General features: G+C 34.8%; 1 protein-coding gene across 1 annotated transcript in view; it reads right to left on the bottom strand.

The window, feature by feature from the left end:
* Window positions 1-19,336, bottom strand: part of LOC150087387 (ectonucleoside triphosphate diphosphohydrolase 1-like) — a 95,696-nt gene that overhangs the window by 34,220 nt on the left and 42,140 nt on the right. The window contains exons 4-5 of the mRNA XM_090372463.1: window positions 13,114-13,231; window positions 8,531-8,675 (exon numbers count right to left, since the gene is read on the bottom strand). Of these exons, the coding sequence (XP_090228589.1) occupies window positions 8,531-8,675; window positions 13,114-13,231 (263 nt within the window). The remainder of the gene's footprint in view (window positions 1-8,530; window positions 8,676-13,113; window positions 13,232-19,336) is intronic.

Genomic DNA, 19,336 nt, shown 5'->3' with positions numbered 1-19,336 from the left:
GGGACAGGCATAACATCAGCAAGTTTTACCTTTCAAGCATCGTTATCAGAATCGATGTCTCCAGCTGATAAGTACACTGCTGCAGAGATTGAGGGCTGTAGAAATTTAGAAGGGGTCTTTTTCAACACATCACAAAATTTCTCTGCTGCTGCAGAATCAGCACTGGTGACTTCACTGCACACTTTAACATTGTAGAAAACAGCACAATGCTTGAACCTATTAAACCACCTGCTGCTTGCCACAAACTTGGCTTGGGGTTCGCCATACTTACCCTTAATATCTTCATAAATACTTCTTTCTTTTACTTGAATGACCATTAGACTCGGGGGTACTTGCTTCTGAATCTGATTTTCCATCCATATTATTTACAGCTTTTCCATCTTCAATATAGCACCACCTGAATGCTGTTTTGTGATCACTGTTGATCTTAAATGCATTGATCCTTTAACATGTTCTTTTATATGCGCACTGTCCTTTAAAATAGTATTCACTGTTGAAGCAGCGTGACCTAATTCCTGCACAACAGATGACAAACTTTGGCCTGCTTCTTACTTCTTAATCATTTTCAGCTTCATTTCTAAATCAATTTTGTTTCGTTTCCTAGCACTGCCACACTTGCACTTTCTGTTGGTTGCTTTCGCTTCATCATTGTAATAAGTAAATAGGAATGAAGAGAAGATTCTGAAAATTTATTTGCTTTTTATATGATTGAAAATTTCAGCGAAGAGGAAACACATTTCACCATAATAACCGCGACACAATTCCAGTTATCGGTATTAATATAAATGCAATAATATCAAATTTACTACCTGTTTATAATAGATTGCTCTAAGAGAAAACCCCAATAAACAGGAAAGCGCAAATTGTTTTTATTGTTTCATGGTCGTGACCTCCAGAAATGTGCTTTAAAAAATATTACAAAGGCATTCGAAATTGATTCTTATAATGGAACATATGATAACGATGAAAGTGTAGTGCATTCTCCAGCTGGACTGTGTAGCCCTTCCTCTCAGCCAATAGTAGCATTTGTAAACGTGTTAGCCACATGTTTTCTTTTTGCATCCTTTAGTTAAGCGATTTTTGTATTGTGCTTATTTGACATAAATTTATAAAACTAACAAAGGTTTCATTATAAAAATGACCTTTTAGAGAGTTAAATAGCTTAGTTATATAGCAAAAATTTCAACTTCTGAGGTCTTGGAATGACTTACCAAAAAAACACCAGTGTTATTGGGTTCAATTACAATATTTTCACAATACCTCCATTTATTCCTATGGGATGCAAAATATGTTTTCATATTTTTTTTTTTCAGTTTGCACCGACAAACTTACATAAAATCGAAAAGTCGGGGAGTGACTGTGTATAACAAAAATTTTAGTGTGTAATTAAACATAATTCCTCCATATGGTCAATCTTTAAAATTATAATATTGATAACAAGTAATTTAATTACATTTTTTATATTTTATTTTTATACTCAAATGGATTTGGTGTCACAACACTAATTCTAGGCAAATTAAAAATTCTAACACATTAAGTAATTAACAACAATGTTATTGATTAGTCAACTTTTAATATTTTTATATGGCACAATTATTCACATAGTGTATAAAAGCTATATTTCTAAAACTAAGGGCATGTTGTTGCTATGGATAAAGGGATGGTTGAATGGGAAAAGACAGAGTGGTAATCAATGAACACTGCTCTTCGTGAATAAATGTTATTAGTGGAGTCCCCCAGGGTTTGGTTGGGCCTGTTTTTGTTTTCTATATTTATCAATGATATTGATATAGGTATATCAGGTTTAATGTTCAAGTTTTTGGATGATACAAAAGTTGGCAGGGTCATTAATGACAGTAATGATAGTATGCTAAAGAGAATGCATCAGAATCTAGAAATGTTAGGCAGATGGGCTGAGAAGTGGAAATTGAAGTTTAACATTAACAAATGCAAAGTACTGCATATGGGTAGCAGTAACCACATGTGGACATGTGTTTTTGTAATGGGCGGCACCTAGAACGTCAGTTCATCTCCGCCTCGTATCTCTGTGAAGAACAGTACCACTGTAGAAGGGCCAGAAATAAGTAGTGTATGTTTGTGTGTATTATGTGTGTGTTCTGTTGTTGTGTCTGACCGCTTGGCTACCCAGAATCATCAGTCACCTGGATTGATGATTCTGGGTACTCGTCCACACCACGGGAAGGTGGGCCAGTCTCAATGGAGCTCGCACTGTCTCAATTCGAGACTCTGACCCACCTGATGTTGGCAAAAGATGGGCCAGATTCCTCTGGGGGCCCACTCCAGAGGAGAGAGAGAGAAAAAAAAAAAAAAAAAAAAAAAAGGATTTCCCATGGTGTTAAAAAAAAAATAAATAAATAAATAAATAAATAAAATAAATAAATAATAATAAACAAATAAATAAAAAGTAAATGAATAAATAAATAAATAGAAAATAAATAAATAAATAAATAAATAAATAAATTAAAAAATAAAATAAAATAAAATAAAATAAAATAAAATAAAAAATAAAATAAAATAAAATAAAATAAATATAAAATAATAATAATAAAAAAATAAATAAAAAAAAAATAAATTTTTTTTGGGAATGTTGCTCCCTATTGAGTAGCTTCACCAGACAAAGGAGTAGAATTATTCGTAGCCGTATAACAAATTCTTCTTCTTGTGAAAACATCGGATGCAAACTGCTGAAGAGCAACATAAGAATTCTTGTCTCCCACCAGCAAAGTTTCATGCCCATGAGAGAGTGTAGAAACTGACGAACGAAGAACATCTCTAAAGTCATTATACAGCGGACATTCAAATAAAATGTGGCTCCAATTTTCATTTTCCCCGCATTGACAAGCTTCCGTCCTAGAAAGACCAAAACGACATAGTTTTTCGTTAAGAGATCCATGTCCCGTTAAGAGGAAGGATGTATATAAGTCCAAAGAGAACCAGACAGGTTTCTGCTTTACACAAAAGGTCACCTCAGGGAAAAAAGTCCTAGTAACAGATCCGACAGATGACGTATCCCAGCGTGTCTGCCATAGATTTATCATTTCATTCCACAAACGATTAAGTTCTTGCTTAATATCTGAATTAATATTCAGAACCAAACCCATAAATTCAGTTGATAGTTGGTTTTTTAACCTATAACAAAGACCTCTGTAAGCAACGTGAAGGTCCAATGGCAATACACCTGCAAGAACCTGCAGTGCAGAAGTTGAAACAGTACGACAAGCTCTTAACATACATAATAATATTGTGCGTTGCATAGTAGCCAACTTCAATCGAAATTTAACAGTTCTAAGCCTGTGAAACCATACACCTGCCGCATAAGTAGCCATAGGAAGGAATACGGCATTATAATAAATTCTCATGGTACGTCTAGAAAGTCCCCAGTCTGAACGAGAAATTTTTACGATAGCACCAGTGAATCTTCTGATCTTTGTTGTTACATTATTTAAATGAGAGACAAAATTAAGTTTTGAGTCGATTGTAATCCCAAGTAATTTAGTTTCAGAGACAAGTGGAATCCTGTTATTATTAATCTTCACTAAAGGGGGTCGTTGAGGGTTTAAATGTGATCCAAAGATCATCATTTTAGTCTTAGACAAACTTATTGTCAATTTATTATCCACTGTCCATTGAAATAAATTTTGTAAGACATCATTGGCATTACTTTCAATAGCATATCTAGATGAACCATGAATTAAGATAGTGAGATCGTCGGCATAAGCGATGATTTTAGTGCTACTGAAACAACGGGAAATCCAATCCTGTAATACCATATTCCATATAAGAGGCCCTAAGATAGATCCCTGGGGACATCCTCTTGAGACTTCTCTAGACACCTCCTGAAATTTAGATTTCACTAAAATGTGACGATTACTGAAATAGCTTGCGAACAGGTGGTACAGTTGCTGAGAGCATCCAGCTGATCGTAACCGTTCGAGAGCACTCTGCCACCATAGAGAATCAAATGCGCCCTCGAAATCAACAAAGGTAGCTAACGTGTACTTTGATGTTGAATTCTCAATGCTGCGAGCAAATTCAACAAGTGCATCTTCACAAGACTTCCCTACACAGAACCCGTATTGATTAGAGGACACCATATTTTTCGACTGAAGAAGATCAGTAACACGCAGAGTCATTAGACGCTCTAGCAACTTCCCAAGATTTGGCAAAAGTGCAATAGGCCTATAAGATCTAGGATTTAATGCTGGTTTATCTGGTTTTTTAATCAGTTTTAAAAGCGCAATTTTCCACATATCAGGAAAGAGACCTTCTTGGAAACATTTATTAAAAAGTAAAAGCAGTACTTGTGGACGCAATTTGAAAAATCGCAAAATAAATGTATTTTCAACTAGATCTATCCCTGGACATTTCTTAATATTAATCTTTTTAGCAACAGAGGTTAACTCATCAATGGTAAATTCTTCTGTCTGAATATTGGTGGTATAAAGCGAATTTGCAACTCGAATATTTGAATGTACAACAGAATCAGTAGTTAGATCATCCACCGGGAATAGTCTGTCAAGAATAACATTAACTGTATTTATCCAATCAGTAGTCTCCAGGAAATCTTCTTTCACAGTGCTGTATACATCTAAAGAGTGAATCTTATTACGAGCTATCTTATAAATAAGACCCCAAGGATTATCATTACCAGCACTGTGAACAAACTCCTTCCATGTTTCCCGTTTACGTGTGGCTATAGCCTTTACATAACGTTGTTTGAGTGAAATGTATTGAGAGTAAAAATAAGCTACTTCATCAGAATGCCAATCCCTACGTCGACACTGATATTTTCGACGGGCTTGATGTACCTTTTCCCTTAAAGAAGACAATTCTGAGGTCCACCAGGAACAGATCTTTAATCTAATCTTTTTCTTGCTGGCCGATTTGTATGAGGCCTTAAGTAATGACTGGCGTAATAAGGCAGCAATTCCAGCAGCCGTAAAAGAGTGAAGAGACGAAAAGTCTTGTTCAGGGAAATCTGCAGAAATGGATGAGTCAAATAATTCCCAGTTTATATGATTTATAGAAAATCTGACTAAAGCTGGCTGTAGAAAAAATTGATCTCCAGGTTTAGAAAAATCAGTAACAACAAAAAATAAAACCCGATGATCACTTGTTGTCCAATCAGTAATCACCACCCAATCACGAACAATTGCTTTAAAATGAAAATTAGTTAATGTCACATCAATATTTGATTCTCCAACAGAGCTGGAAAAGGTTGTTACTTCTTGAGGTAGGTTTATTACATTTAAGCTGTTATTAATAATAAATTCCTCCAACATATGACCACGACGATCGCTTCCATTACTGAACCAGAGTGGAGATTTAGCATTTACGTCAGAAGTTATTAAGACATTCTGTATTCTGTGGACCCAAGAAATTTAAAGTTGTTTCTAGATAATTCAGGGATAAATTAAAATCTTCTGAGGGAGGACAATATGGAGAAATTAAATAAAAATTCAAATTCAAATATGTAACCAAAATACAAGTAGCCGTTCTATTGCATAAACCATTGATTATAGTGATATCAAACTGACTATTTAACACCACAATACATGTTTTAATTTCCTCAGAGACCGGTTGAATTATACGGGCAGTGAGTGGAAATCCCGTTACCTTTGGAGTATATGCAGGTTGTACTTTAACAGTATAAGGCTCTTGAATTGCAATAATATCAATAGCATTTTGCTCAGCAGACACTCGAATTTCGTCCGATACTGCTCTAGAACGCTGACCGTTAATTTGCATAATCCTAATACCAGCAAGCAAAGACACAGGAGAATCAGCAAGAACATTATTATCTCCAATAACAGCTCCATCTCCGGGAATAAAACTTGTATTGGTATTATTATAACTATTATTCATTGGCGGTCCTTAGTCGTGCCGTCTGTAATGCCCGTAAGTACTCGGGACACGTGCCGTCCCTAACCGAGTGCTGATATTCCTTCCTACGTCTCTTACAGTTGATACAACTAGGTGGCTCTTCCTTAAATGGACACTAATTAAATACGTGCCCACTTCGAGCACAATGTCCACAAGACGGGGACTCATGCGAACAATATTGGGTAGTATGTCCATACCCAAGACACAGAAAACATTTAGTGACTATTGTATAAGGACGGTGCTTATGAGAACTCCAAGTCAAAAACAACCTGTCCAGGGAGGACACATATTTATAAATTTTAGGTGAGAAGCTAACAACCCAATGAACTAGCGATGACGACCTGGCCTGAGTAGTAAAACGAAAAACTGTTTGTTGCTTCACTTCTTCTAATGTGAAACCGTAATCTATCAAGTTCTTGTTATAAAGATTATCCACAATATCGTCCTTTGAAAGATCCCGTGGGACATCATAAATTATGACTGATGGATTACCTTTACGAGGAACGCCAGTGATCACTCCAGCTTCGGAAAACGCCGCCGTTGAAGTTAAGCAGTCCAAATCTGATTTCGTAGCTGTTTCCACAACCACTCCTCGATTGCGAACAAGTCGCAAAGATTTCACTTTTACATTCTTCAAATCATTTTTAAGAGTTGTAGTAACTACATTTTTCACATCAGAACTTGTTTTCAGGTCACTGTTATCTGAAGCTCTAATTATTAGAACATTATTAGATGATTTAATAAGATCACTAGAAGAAACACCCTTCTCAATAGTAGCCTTCACAGTATTAGCATAGGTACGCACAGGCTCTTGTGTATGTAACCTATCCGTCAGGAACTCATCTGTATCTACGTGTGACTTTGGTATGTTCTTCCCTTCATCCTGTTGAATGTGTTTGCCAGAGACCACAGATAAAGTTTGTAACACTGTTTGTAGCAATTGGGCTCTTTTATCAATTTCCTCATTAATGGCTTTTAATCTCTCATTTTCTATCAATAGTGCAGTTGTTACAGTCTCCAAATTACACCATTTATCCATAATAATATCCCCATTTTTTTTTAGTCACCTTATTAGCCTCTCCGAAAAGAAAACTTGTGATATCTTTTCGCATTTTAGAAATAACCGAATATACAGAGGACGCATCTTGAATATTATCACACTCATCAGTTATTGTACTCGCATAATTTTCACATTCTTCAGTCATTGTACTTGAATCTGTATTCAAAATAGGGGTGGGAATAGACCCAATCCCCTCCACTTCAAATAACTCACCACCTGTGCTCTGCTCTCGTACCAACTGAGCCGTGGGTCTTAACTGCTCTTGACCAATACTTTTGGAATATACAAACTCACCTAATCTTCGTATATCGCCATGAGATTGAGGAATTTTAGGTGGGAGTAGGGGTGAAGTATCCTCTCCCTCCCCGCTGGATCTGTCTAAAGATCGTTTACCATTAGGATTTCTATCTTCCATAATTCTTTGATATCAAAAACACAAATAGATTAATATTAGTAGTATTAAATAAGCAACTTCCAAATATATTAGTAAAAACAACTACAGTATTTCAATAATTCTAACTTTTAAATCCTGTGTTCTTGAACAATTCCTTTTAGGTTCAACGCAAAAAAGGAAAACTGATTTACGTTTCCCGCCAAAACTAGATCCGCCGACGACGATCTTTACCACATGGCAGCCATATTGGCTCTGCCGATGTGGTAAACCACACTCACTTAATCAGATAGCTGTCTTTGTATCACAAAGCTAAGTAATATTTCACCCTGAAACTGTTAGCACCTAAAGAAATACTTCCACAATCAGATCACAATAAACCAAAGATACGATCGACAATGCAGGAGCTAGCAGCAAAACAACCACATGCTCACAATACTCTCGACAACTCTCCTAGTAGCAGTAACCACAGAGTAATGTACCAACTGTGTGGTACTATACTCAGGATAGTGGAGAATGAAAAAGACCTGGGGTAATTGTGCAGTGCAGACAGGCTGCCAGGACAGATCATGGGGTTTTGTCAATAATATACAGGAATTTTGCTAGCAGGGATGAGGTGATTATTCCTTTGTATAAGACAACGGTCGCGCCACACCTCGAGTACTGCAAATTGGTGAGGAGACCTTGTTTTAGGAAGGATGTAGAGCTACTGGAATGAGTACGGAGAAGGGCAATGAGATTGGTGAGGGAAACAAAGGGGTTCTCTTACCAAGAAAGGCTTCAGTTCTGTAAATTGCAGTGTCTGGAGACTAGGCACCTGTGAGGTGATCTGATTGAGGTGTATAAGGCTTTGAATTGTTTGAGCAAGCTGAATTCTGATTCGATTCTTCCTCAGATTATGCACTTCAGGAGGGGGTTAATTCAAATTGAATTTAGAAAGTGAGTAGTTGATTGCTGGAACAAACTTCCAACTGTCATTGTGGAAATTTACATCTTGAATAAATTCAATTAAGAACTAGACAAACTTTTGGAGGGAATGGATAGGCGAAATGAGAAGCATTTTTCTCCCCTTGGCTGATGTTGTATAGGCTTGCTTTCGTGCATCATATGCCACTACTAATGCTAACTACACAACTATTCAAGGAAAATTAATAAATATAATCATCTAAACTTACTTTAGTAATCTCATACCAGCAGTTGCACCAAAATATATAGGAGAGTTCTGTCTTCTGTCTGAGGGAATAAAGGATGTAACATTCTGTACACAAGGAAGAAGAGACCTTCCAGCAGACTCGGGATCGGTAAACCTAGCTATTCCACCTGAAAAATATTAACAATTTGAAAATATCAAAAACAGTGTGCCATTCAGATGTACTCAACGAAAAATTTAAATATCATAAATACAATATGTACAAAAAGAATGGACATGACAGAGGGGAAGGAGAAATAATTATGCTTTTAACTGCCTTTGGATCTGTATGTTTATGCTTTAAACATACAGATCCAAAATGAGCATATTCAATAGATAACTATATTTAGTTATCTGTGGTGTGACAGAAGCATTTGGGGAAAAAAATAAGAGAGAGCATATTATAGATCTGATGACTGTGATGAGTATAATGAACATATTTAGACAAATAGAGTAGACCAGCAAATCAGAATGTCTTATTATGGAGTGCTTTAATTTTTCCAGGGACTGACTGAAACTTGTGGGTTAGCCGCACACCTATATTGTAGTAGGATATTTCTGAATTTGCTGAATACTAGCATTCTATATGTGCACATTAGAGAGGCCACAAGAGCAGAAATGCAGCTGTCATGATGCAAGAATTAGCAAGGTCACTATGTCACTGCATAGGGGGGCCAATGAAAACAGGGCATACAGGTCTGCTCTGATAAATTTTTTATAAATATTATAGATATATTTTTTTAAAATACATTTGTTGACTTTTTAACAGTTTGGATTTATTCAATATTATTTAAAATGTACATTATAAACGATAATTTGACGAGTAAGGCATCAGCATTTTATGTTAATAAAATTGAAGGTTAGGGGGACTTTGGTGATCTTTGCATAGGGGCTCAAAAACTCAAGATATGTCACTGCACAAGGGAAAGAAATATTCTCAAGCTGGTGATAACTAAGGATTCATAAGATATTAAAAGGCTTCAAATAATGGAGCCACTGATACACAGTAATCACAGAACATTAATACAGTATTTATTCAGAGAAATTTGCAGAGAAAATTAGCTGATTCAGAAAAATTAGCTAATATAAAAAAATACAGAGAAAACTTTACTCCCTTCTTTTGACATCAGTCTCCAACAGGATTTGAATTTGGAACTTCTCTGAGTGACAAATGATAAAGGCAGTATAGCACATTAGTCATTTGTGTCCATAGAGTGCAACAAATTTTAAACTGGCATTTCAATAAGACAGGAATATTGAATTACAAAATTTCAACACAGTTTCTATGCTAAACTCAATTGAAATAAATTATGAAATCAATGTAATAATTTACTTCCTTTCTAGAGCTATAAACATGATGCTAATATATCAGTAATTCAGCTATGCACAAGAACAGGACTATGATATGTAATTATAGATAATCAGTTTATGAAATATAAATGACTGAAACTATAAATGTCATAATCTGGAATTAGCTAATTTCATGACATATGCTTTGGTCACATTATAACTATTGATCTAACCTGTAGTCTGACAAAAACAGGCTTTTATCTAACACATTACTTTTATACTGAAAATGTATTTTACATTTTAATGCTTACAAACAATTTTTTTCATTATTTTATTGTTTTTTTTTTAATTAAAAAACCTTACAACCTAAATAGTTTTGGTGGTTGATTTTCTCATCGCAAATTTTGAACACTTAAACTGTTAGACACCAATAGTTTTCTCACTGAAATATGTTTTTCAAAAGCATCTTCATCTGGGTATCGTATGAATTACACCTTCATATGTACTAAATGTCTTGATCATAATGTAAACAAGAAGGGTGTTTTTTTTTTTTTTTTTAATGGTAACTCCATATATGAGTTGAGAAGAAAATACAACCCCAGATACAGCTTGAAAAGACAGAAGATGAAGTTGATATTGATGGTATTGAAGCTGGACTTTATTTTCTGTACGCTATTGTTGTTTCATTATTACTTATACAGGACATTATAATCTACAGATTGTAATTTTCAGAAAATACATAAGAAATATTCCTTCAAGAAACAGAAGGATGTTGACTAGCTGATACACTATGCTGATGGAATGGTTTGGGAGAGAGGGTGGAAGAATTAGTATTCCAAATGCTAATTTACAAGAACAGTATCCATGGAAGAATCTAAAGGAAAGGATATTTAGTTCCTTCATGTAGCAGGAACTAAATATCTGTGACAAGAAGTGGAGAGGTTGTAAGTGAGAGATCATTAATTAAACTGACTACCCTCTTTTTTGAACTGAGTCTACAAATTTAACCCTGAATCATGAACAGGTTCAACTGAACCCCAAAAACATTTCAGAAATTTGTGCTTTATCTATTCCATCCATACAGCCGAAAGTCCTAATAGCTACTTTTGAAAATGTTTTATTTGAATTAGTAGCAAGCTCACTTCACTGCCATGCACTTTTCTCCAAGTAATGTTCTTTGGCTTTATGACATTAATGTATCATCTGGAATCAAACTACTGACACGCATGCACTTCAAGTTTCATGCAACAACACTCCTGTTACTGAAAGGCTGCCATCTAATTACAGTGTTTGTTGAAGTGCACAGTTTTTAAATTTGCATTTGCTTGTCAATAAGTATAAAGGGAGTTTTAATTTCAAAAATTTATTTAAAAATATATGTTAGCATTAGCATTAGTAGAGGCATATGATGCAAGAAAGCAAGCTTATGCAGCATCAGCCAAAAAAAAAAAAAAACCCCACTCCCATTTCACCCCTCCATTCGTTCCAAATACCTGTCCAGCTCAGCCTTAAATTTATTTAGGCTATCCATTACAAACACACATTTAAGGTAAATTTATTACCTTAAATTTATGTTTGTAATGGAGAACATTAATTTTTCACATTTGTGTTCAGAAAAGATTGAAAATAAACATGGCATCAAAAAAATTAATAATTTTGAATTATTTTTTGCAGATTTTTCATATTTTTGTTCAAAGTGAGGAATTTCAAATTTTGTAGAATCTACTCACAAATGATATTGTGGTATGATATAAACGATATTATCAGTGAATAGAATCCATATTTCTAACAACTAATCAGATGAAAAGATTCAAGAGAGCCATTAACTGTAAAGGCTGTTATAAGTACAACATTACAATAATTGGAGAGGGTTTGTCACCCTTTTTTAAGAGTTAATCAGAGATCGGTGAAATAAGAGAATTTTTTTTTTTTTTTTTTTTTTATGAAAACCCCAAACACGAAAGGTATCAAAACCTATAGTACTTAGTACCATGCATGGGTTGGAAGAGAAGTATGGGGGGGGGGGGATGCCGGAAACTTTGCTCTAGAGACTAAACATGGGTTTCACCACTTCAAGCTTCCAATAAGCAAAGTGGTGGTATTGCACCGATCGATGAGTCATCTAACACCTGAAAACTTCACACACCCAACAAAAGTTAACTCTGGAGCTCACGATTTTTCTAATTTCATTCTGCCAAAAAACTAAGGGAAGCACAGAGTGTAATGAGTCTGATGCAGTTGGAGGAGTTTTCCAAGACAATTAATTCTAGAATTAAGGAAGAGTAAAATTTTAATAAGTCAACTTTATCTTTTTATGTAAAAAAAAAAAAAAAATCTTCGGCATGGACAAGAGGCAAATTTCCTACTCTTGTATATTTTTTAAATTCTTTGAATTTATTAATAACTTTCTTACAACTATTACAAGCATTGGTTTGGGCAGAAAATGAAGCTGAAGATTTTGAAGCAAACCAATTATGACATGCTTTATTCTTATCTGGAATAGACTTAGCCATTTTTTGGAAATTCATGGTTGAGAAAAAGAATAACAGTTGGGATGGAATGGAGAATAAATTATTTCATCAATACAAGAACAATACACGGTACTACACCAATTATTAAATTTATAAACTTACCAGACTTATCTTACCTTTCTTATGTAACACAAAATTATCAGTTGCTACCACAGGCCATTTCAATGTTATAATTAAACAGGGTCTACTTTTCTCACTTACACAAACTTTGTTAGAAAATTTATATATTTCATTAATAACAAGAAGAAATGTAAGAAGTGTACCAAAACATGTTAAGATGTTTTAGCTTTTTCAAATTATTCTTGAAAATATTGAAATAACTGAAAGTAACATTAAGATTCCAATGAAATTTATAAGAATTTGAGAAATTCTGAATAAATATACAAAGCAAACTGATTTAACAACAATATGATGTAATGTGAGCTTTCAGAGCCAATAGTATGCATGTGATAGACAAGTGACAATTAATTAAAGAAATGATGAACAACAAGGTTTTCCTGTATAATTAAACTATATAAATATATATGCATATAATTAAATAATATATAATATGCTACATTCCTCAGTTTTTAACACATTTTCATAATGTCAAAATTTAATAACAAATATAATAAGTTCAATAAGAGATCACTGAATCTGTTACTGATATAACTAACCAATTTAATAACTTATTACACTTTTGACTGCAGTTTGCAATTAGATGTTGAAGATATACAACACTTAAAATATTCTTCAACATAAAATTTACCGTGTAGAGGGCACACATCAATCTGATTTACTCTTCCTGTTCCTTTGTCCTTATCACCTTCCCATTTGTACAAAATCACATCTGTATGACTAGAACCAGCATCAAGAACAATGCCATACTGCAATTAGGGGGGAAAAAAAATCAACCACAATATCTTGTCATTAACTTTTAATATATAAAATACTGTTATAATGTAGTAATAATGTAACAATTAAGGTGAGTTGGAAAAAAACACTAATACAGGAAAACCTTACCATACCAAGAAAAATAAATACTATAATTTATTACACATTATTCCAGATATCTTTAACCTGGTGGTAGAGGCAGGTAATGATAGGTGACCATCAAAAATAAGGTTAACCAATAATTGATGATTAAACATCTTCATTCTGAAATTTTTTCTACCTTCCTAAATATAATCAAACGTTTACTAAAATATATTAAGTGACTGTTTTAAGGTTTTTGTACAGAAATTGCAAGTGAGAACCTGTTAGGTTACCCGCTACTGTCTTTGCAGCATCAGGAACCCCCCCCCCCCCCGACTTATGTAAGGGTTGCATTCTGCAGAACACTACGTAAGTCAGAATTTCCCCTATGTTTGTGCAGCACTCGCTGAATTGATTGAATCAAAAAAGAAATGTTCGACGAACAGGTAAATAGAATTATTTATTGTATTTATTCAATTTTTTATCACATGCGCAGGAAAAATTACAAAAGCGTGCAATTTAAAAAAATTTCAAAATTACAAAATAAGAGGCATAACCGTCAGTAAGTTTTACCTCTCGAGCATCATTGCCAGAATCAACGTCTTCAGTTCATAAGTATGCTGCTGTGGAGGTTGAGAGCTGTGGAGATTTAGAAGGGTCGGCCGCTCAACCTTACCAAAGAACATATTAATGGATGACTGGACGGTGGCTTTTTTATTTTCATCGTAGATTTCTTTGTCGCAAGCAAGCATATCATTCACGCCTCTGTTAACTTTTAAGAATCGTTCGGTGTCTGGATCCATCTTCTCAAACCTCGCCATTGGTGATGCAATTTCATGAAATGCCATTGCCATCTCGGCTCCTCATTTTGGTTCATCTCAAGCTTCATCAGCATTTTCTTCTTTCACTACCACTGTCTGCAAGTCAGTAAGTTCTTCGTTAGATAATTCCTTCTCTTCTTCCTCTATTAACTCCTCCACGTCTTTGGCATCAATCTCCAACTGAAGTAGCTCTTGCAACCTTTACAATCTTATCTGTAACCTCTTTATATGATTCGTCTTTTTCAAATCCTTCGATGCCTTTTACATGCCGTGGGCATATTTTCTTCCATGTGCCATTTAAACAACTTTTAGTAATTTCTCTCCAGGCCTTATTAATGTTTCAGATGCCGTGGCAAATATTGTAAGATTTCCAAAAGTCTCTTAACATAAAATTTTTCTCATCGTCTATTGTAGACAATGCCTGAGCAAATGTTGTGCGTAAATAGCATGCTTTTAAATTCAAAATAACACCCTAATTCATAGGTAGGATGAGTGAAGTCATGTTTGGCGTTAGAAATATGACTCTCACGTTCAAATTGAAATCATCTAGATTCGTAGGATGTCCAGTAGCATTATTTAATAGAAGCAAAATCTTGAAAGGAAAGTCATTGTCTTTACAATATTTTTCAACCTCGGGAATGAAACAGCATTTAAACCAACCCTCAAAGAGAGATATTGTTACCCACGCTCTCTGGTTCGATCGGAAATGCACGGGTAGGGGCGGCTTTATTGATGCCCTTAAATGCACGAGGCTTTCCAGAATGGTATACAAGCAGTTGTTGTTGTTTATTTGGTTTTTAGGAGCATTAGCAACTAAGGCCATATTGCTCCGAGGATATGCGGTGGTCATTCCCTGACCTTTCCGCATCCTCCGTATTTGGTGGTCACGGCTCGAACCCCGGTCTAATCAAGAACCATGTGCTACGCACTGCTGCTCCTGCCCACCTGGCTACGGAGGCGCCTCCACACACAAGAAGTGGTTTTAATCTGTAATCTCCCACTGCATTAGTCCCAAGCAAGAGCGTGGCCCTATCTTTTGATGCCTTGAAACCTGGCATTGTATTTTCATCTTTGGCAATGTATGTTCGATCCAGCATTTTTTTTCCAATACAGAGCAGTCTCGTCAACGTTAAATTTTCTGGGTTGAATAGCCGCCTTCATCAATAATTTTTTCAACACATCACAAAATTTCTCTGCAGCTGCAGAATCAGCACTGGTGACTTCACCACATACTTTAACGTTGGGGAAATCAGCGCAATGCTTGAACCTATTAAACCACCCGTTGCTTGCCACAAACTTGGGTTGAGGTTTGCCGTACTTATCCTTAATATCTTTATAAATACTTGCTTTTGCTTGAATGGTCATTAGAATCAGGGGCACTCGCTTCTGAATCTCATTTGCCATTCCACATTATTAACAGCTGTTCCATCTTCGATATAGAACCTGAACGCTGTTTTGTGATCACTGTTGATCTTAAGTGTGTTGATCCTTTGACATGTTCTTTTATACGCGCACTGTCCTTTAAAATAGTATTCACTGTTGAAGCAGCGAGACCTAATTCCCTTGCAATAGATGACAAACTTTGTCCTGCTTCGTACTTCTTAATCATTTTCATCTTCATTTCTAAATCAATTTTGTTTCGTTTCCTGGCACTACCACCACTTTCACTTTCCATTGGTCACTTTCCCTTCACCGTTGTAATACATAAATAGGAATGAAGAGAAGATTTTTCATAATAATCATATAAAAAACAAATTTCTGAAAATTTGTTTTTTTATATGATTGAAGATTTCAATGAAGGGGAACACATGATGATATGATATAATATATTATTATTATTAGCTATATAGTGCAAGGAAGCCTGAGGCTTATGATGCACCAGCCAAAAAAAAAAAATTTCTGAATTACCCTGAGAGAGAGAGAGAGAGAGAGAGAGAGAGAGAGAGAGAGAGAGAGAGAGAGAGAGAGAGCGAGTCAGAAGTAGAATGGAATCACCAAGAAAGAGAATGATGATGATATCCAGCTCAGGACCCTGGGTGTGCCAAGCCCATACTCATCAGATGTGAGCCTCTGGGGTAATTTCACCATAATAGCGTAAAAACCCACACATTAACCCAAGGGGGCTCAACATCAGGTGAGTATGGGCTTGGCACACCCAGGATCTTGAGCCAGATATCATCATTCTTCTCTTTCTTGGTGATTCTCTTCTACTTTTGACTCTCTCTCTCTCTCTCTCTCTCTCTCTCTCTCTCTCTCTCTCTCTCTCTCTCTCTCTCTCTCTCTCTCTCTCTCTCTCTCAGGGAAACTCGGGAATTTTTTTTGGCTGGTGCAGCATAAGCCTCAGGCTTCCTTGCACCATATAGCTAATAATAATAACATTGCAGTTAATCGCTATTATCGCAAATACAATAAGATCGAGTTTACTACCCGTTTATAATTAGATGCACTAACAGAAAAGCCCAATAAATCAGAAAGTGCATATTGTTTTTTGGTCATGACCTCCAGAAACGTCCTTTAGAAAAATATCACAAAGGCGTTCAAAATTGATTCTTATAACGGGAACATATGATGAAAGGATATTGCAATCTCCATTATAAAAATGACCTTTTAGAGAGATAAACAGCTTAATTATATAGCAAAAATTTCAACTTCCAAAGCCTTGGTAAGAATTACCAAAAAAAAAAAAAAAAAAAAAAAACCATGTGTTATTGGGTTCACATTATGATATTTTCACGATACCTCCATTTATTCCTATGGGATGCAAAATAAGTTTCCATGATTTTTTTTAAGTTTGCACCGGTCGGCAAAAACTTACGTAAAGTCGAATTTTCGTAAGTCGAGTATTACGTAAGTCGCAGAGTTCCTGTATGTGGCTTTTTGCTTGATACCAGACAAGCGGCAACACTAAATCTGTTTAGAGTTTCAGATCACTTGTTTTCTTTCTCCCACTAGTTCAATACACATCTGCATTCTAATCCTACATATCTTACTTCCGACAGTGCAGTGGCAATCTCCAGATAGTCACTACACTGCAAGAAATAAGATACATTGATTCAAATTTCACATGCTGTGAAGTGCACTAAATTTGAAATAAATTTTGAAGTAAACCTAAAAAATGGAACTAATAGTATCAAATGTATATAATATGTTTTTAATAATATTTATATATATAATAAGCAGAAATAGATGCATGCATACATGTTCGAAATTTTGCACACTTAAGTCTTTTAAACTGGAAAATGGAAGATAATGTGTGACTAATGTTTCTATTTTATGTCTAAAACATTTTTTGCAAGTTTCATCAGAATTTATTTTTCCTGTTTTTTTTTTTTTTTTTTTTGAAAACAAAATGTGCAAAACACATAGCATGTGTTTTACACATTTTTAAAATATATTTATATTTTAAAATTTTAATTAAAATATTTAAAAATTTTTAATATTTTATTATAACCTAAAAAGTACAAACAATAAGTACTGCAATCCATTAAGAAAAGATGAAATAATGACACTGTTTAAATACAATTCAAAAATCACAGAACATTTTCCAAAAAATTAAAGAGAAAGTTTGGCATCTGTCGGGGGACCTACAACCATTTTTGCCACATTTTGGATGCCTCCATACCAGGTTAATGACATTCTGTTAATAATTTTGTTAAAGATGAAATTGAATACACCTTTCATCTACTCATTGAGAGGTACAATCAATTAGTCTTAAAAGAAATTCCACTGGAAACATCAGGCAACTAAATAAAAGATCTAAAAAATAATTATTCAAAAGGAACATCAGCAACTTTTGACATAAGGAACTCAAAAATAAAGAAAAACAAGCAACCTTGTACAATGTCAGCACTCAAACAATACAAAGATATATATCAGATCACAACACAAATGAATAACTTTATGTTATTCTTATAAGTACACCTTTAAAAAGAAAGATAAGTTGTCCTACATAATTCCTTAATTCCCTTTGGTAATACAGCAATGGAATTCCTTTGTAACTCTGCTTTAATAATGTTTATTTTTATTTATTTATTTACTGATTACTGTATCGTTAGCCCAACGTATAACTTTCTCTTAGGAAAATATGATTAACTACACAAGCAGTTATTATATATTTCCAAAAATAGTCCAATATTTAAAAATCATTAATTTTTAAATATTAAAAATTATTAATATTAACTAGGGGACTTCGCTCACCAACCCTCACTAATGTAGACTCGAATGAGAAAATGTTCAAGTCTACGATCCATTTCACTCTTTTAGCTCGTTCCATCAATGCTTCTCTGTCGTCATAAATGTAGATTTGGCCAAATTGTGGAACATCTCTAACAGACATTAAACTCATTGTTCCTTTCACCTGGTACCTCCTCATATTCACATCGTATAAAGGCCATCGCCACCTTGAAAATCCATGTTTTCGGCATTAAAAGACATGATGCCGTAAAAATTGTTGTAGACTCAAACGTTTTCTCAGAAGTGTCTCCCTTTATCCATATTGTTAAACAACAAAGTCTTTAAAGCGTCTGGATAACTAACTGCCGTCGGTAAACATACCTTCCTTCAATGACAACATGAATGTGCAGTTCTTCTGAGTTCGCCGTGAAAAGATAATCTTCCACAATGTTGGCATTCAACTACCAAATCAACTAAATGGCAATACGATACTTCAGAAGTTTCTTCGTTATCAGGATCTTGTGAAGATCTTACATTACATTTGAGCTGTTTAACAGTTCACTGAGTTTCGGCTTGTTGTTTGTCCATATTAGCTACCCGCTTCCTGTAGCACTGATTTTCCACTTGCTTCATCATCATTGAACTTATTCTATGATTAGTTTGTAACCTTTCAGTGTGTTTCTCTCTATATTTCTGTGAAGACTCATGACGGCGTCGTTTTCTCTTGAAATCAGTGATTGCCAATCTAGATTGCAGCAATGTGTTAATTACTATGTTAGTACATATAATTAGCAAATCAAAAGTCAAGGATTCCAGACACACCTGTTGAAACACACTGATCAATCAGGAAATAACCTATGTAATGCATGAGCAATATTGTTGCATCCGAAAGAGCAGGACTAAAATATTTACAAAATACTAAACTATTTACAAATATACAAACTATATCGGGTCCCTTCATCAGCTAACATTACAATGGAACATCAAATGATGCCGGGCGTGGTCATGCATTAGACAGTGAAC

This window comes from Mastigoproctus giganteus, chromosome 4 (assembly GCF_048544385.1).
Source record: "Mastigoproctus giganteus isolate SK-2022 chromosome 4, ASM4854438v1, whole genome shotgun sequence".
In the NCBI taxonomy this organism is placed as follows: Eukaryota; Metazoa; Arthropoda; class Arachnida; order Uropygi; family Thelyphonidae; genus Mastigoproctus; species Mastigoproctus giganteus.
This window is presented reverse-complemented; position numbering and strand designations above follow the sequence as displayed.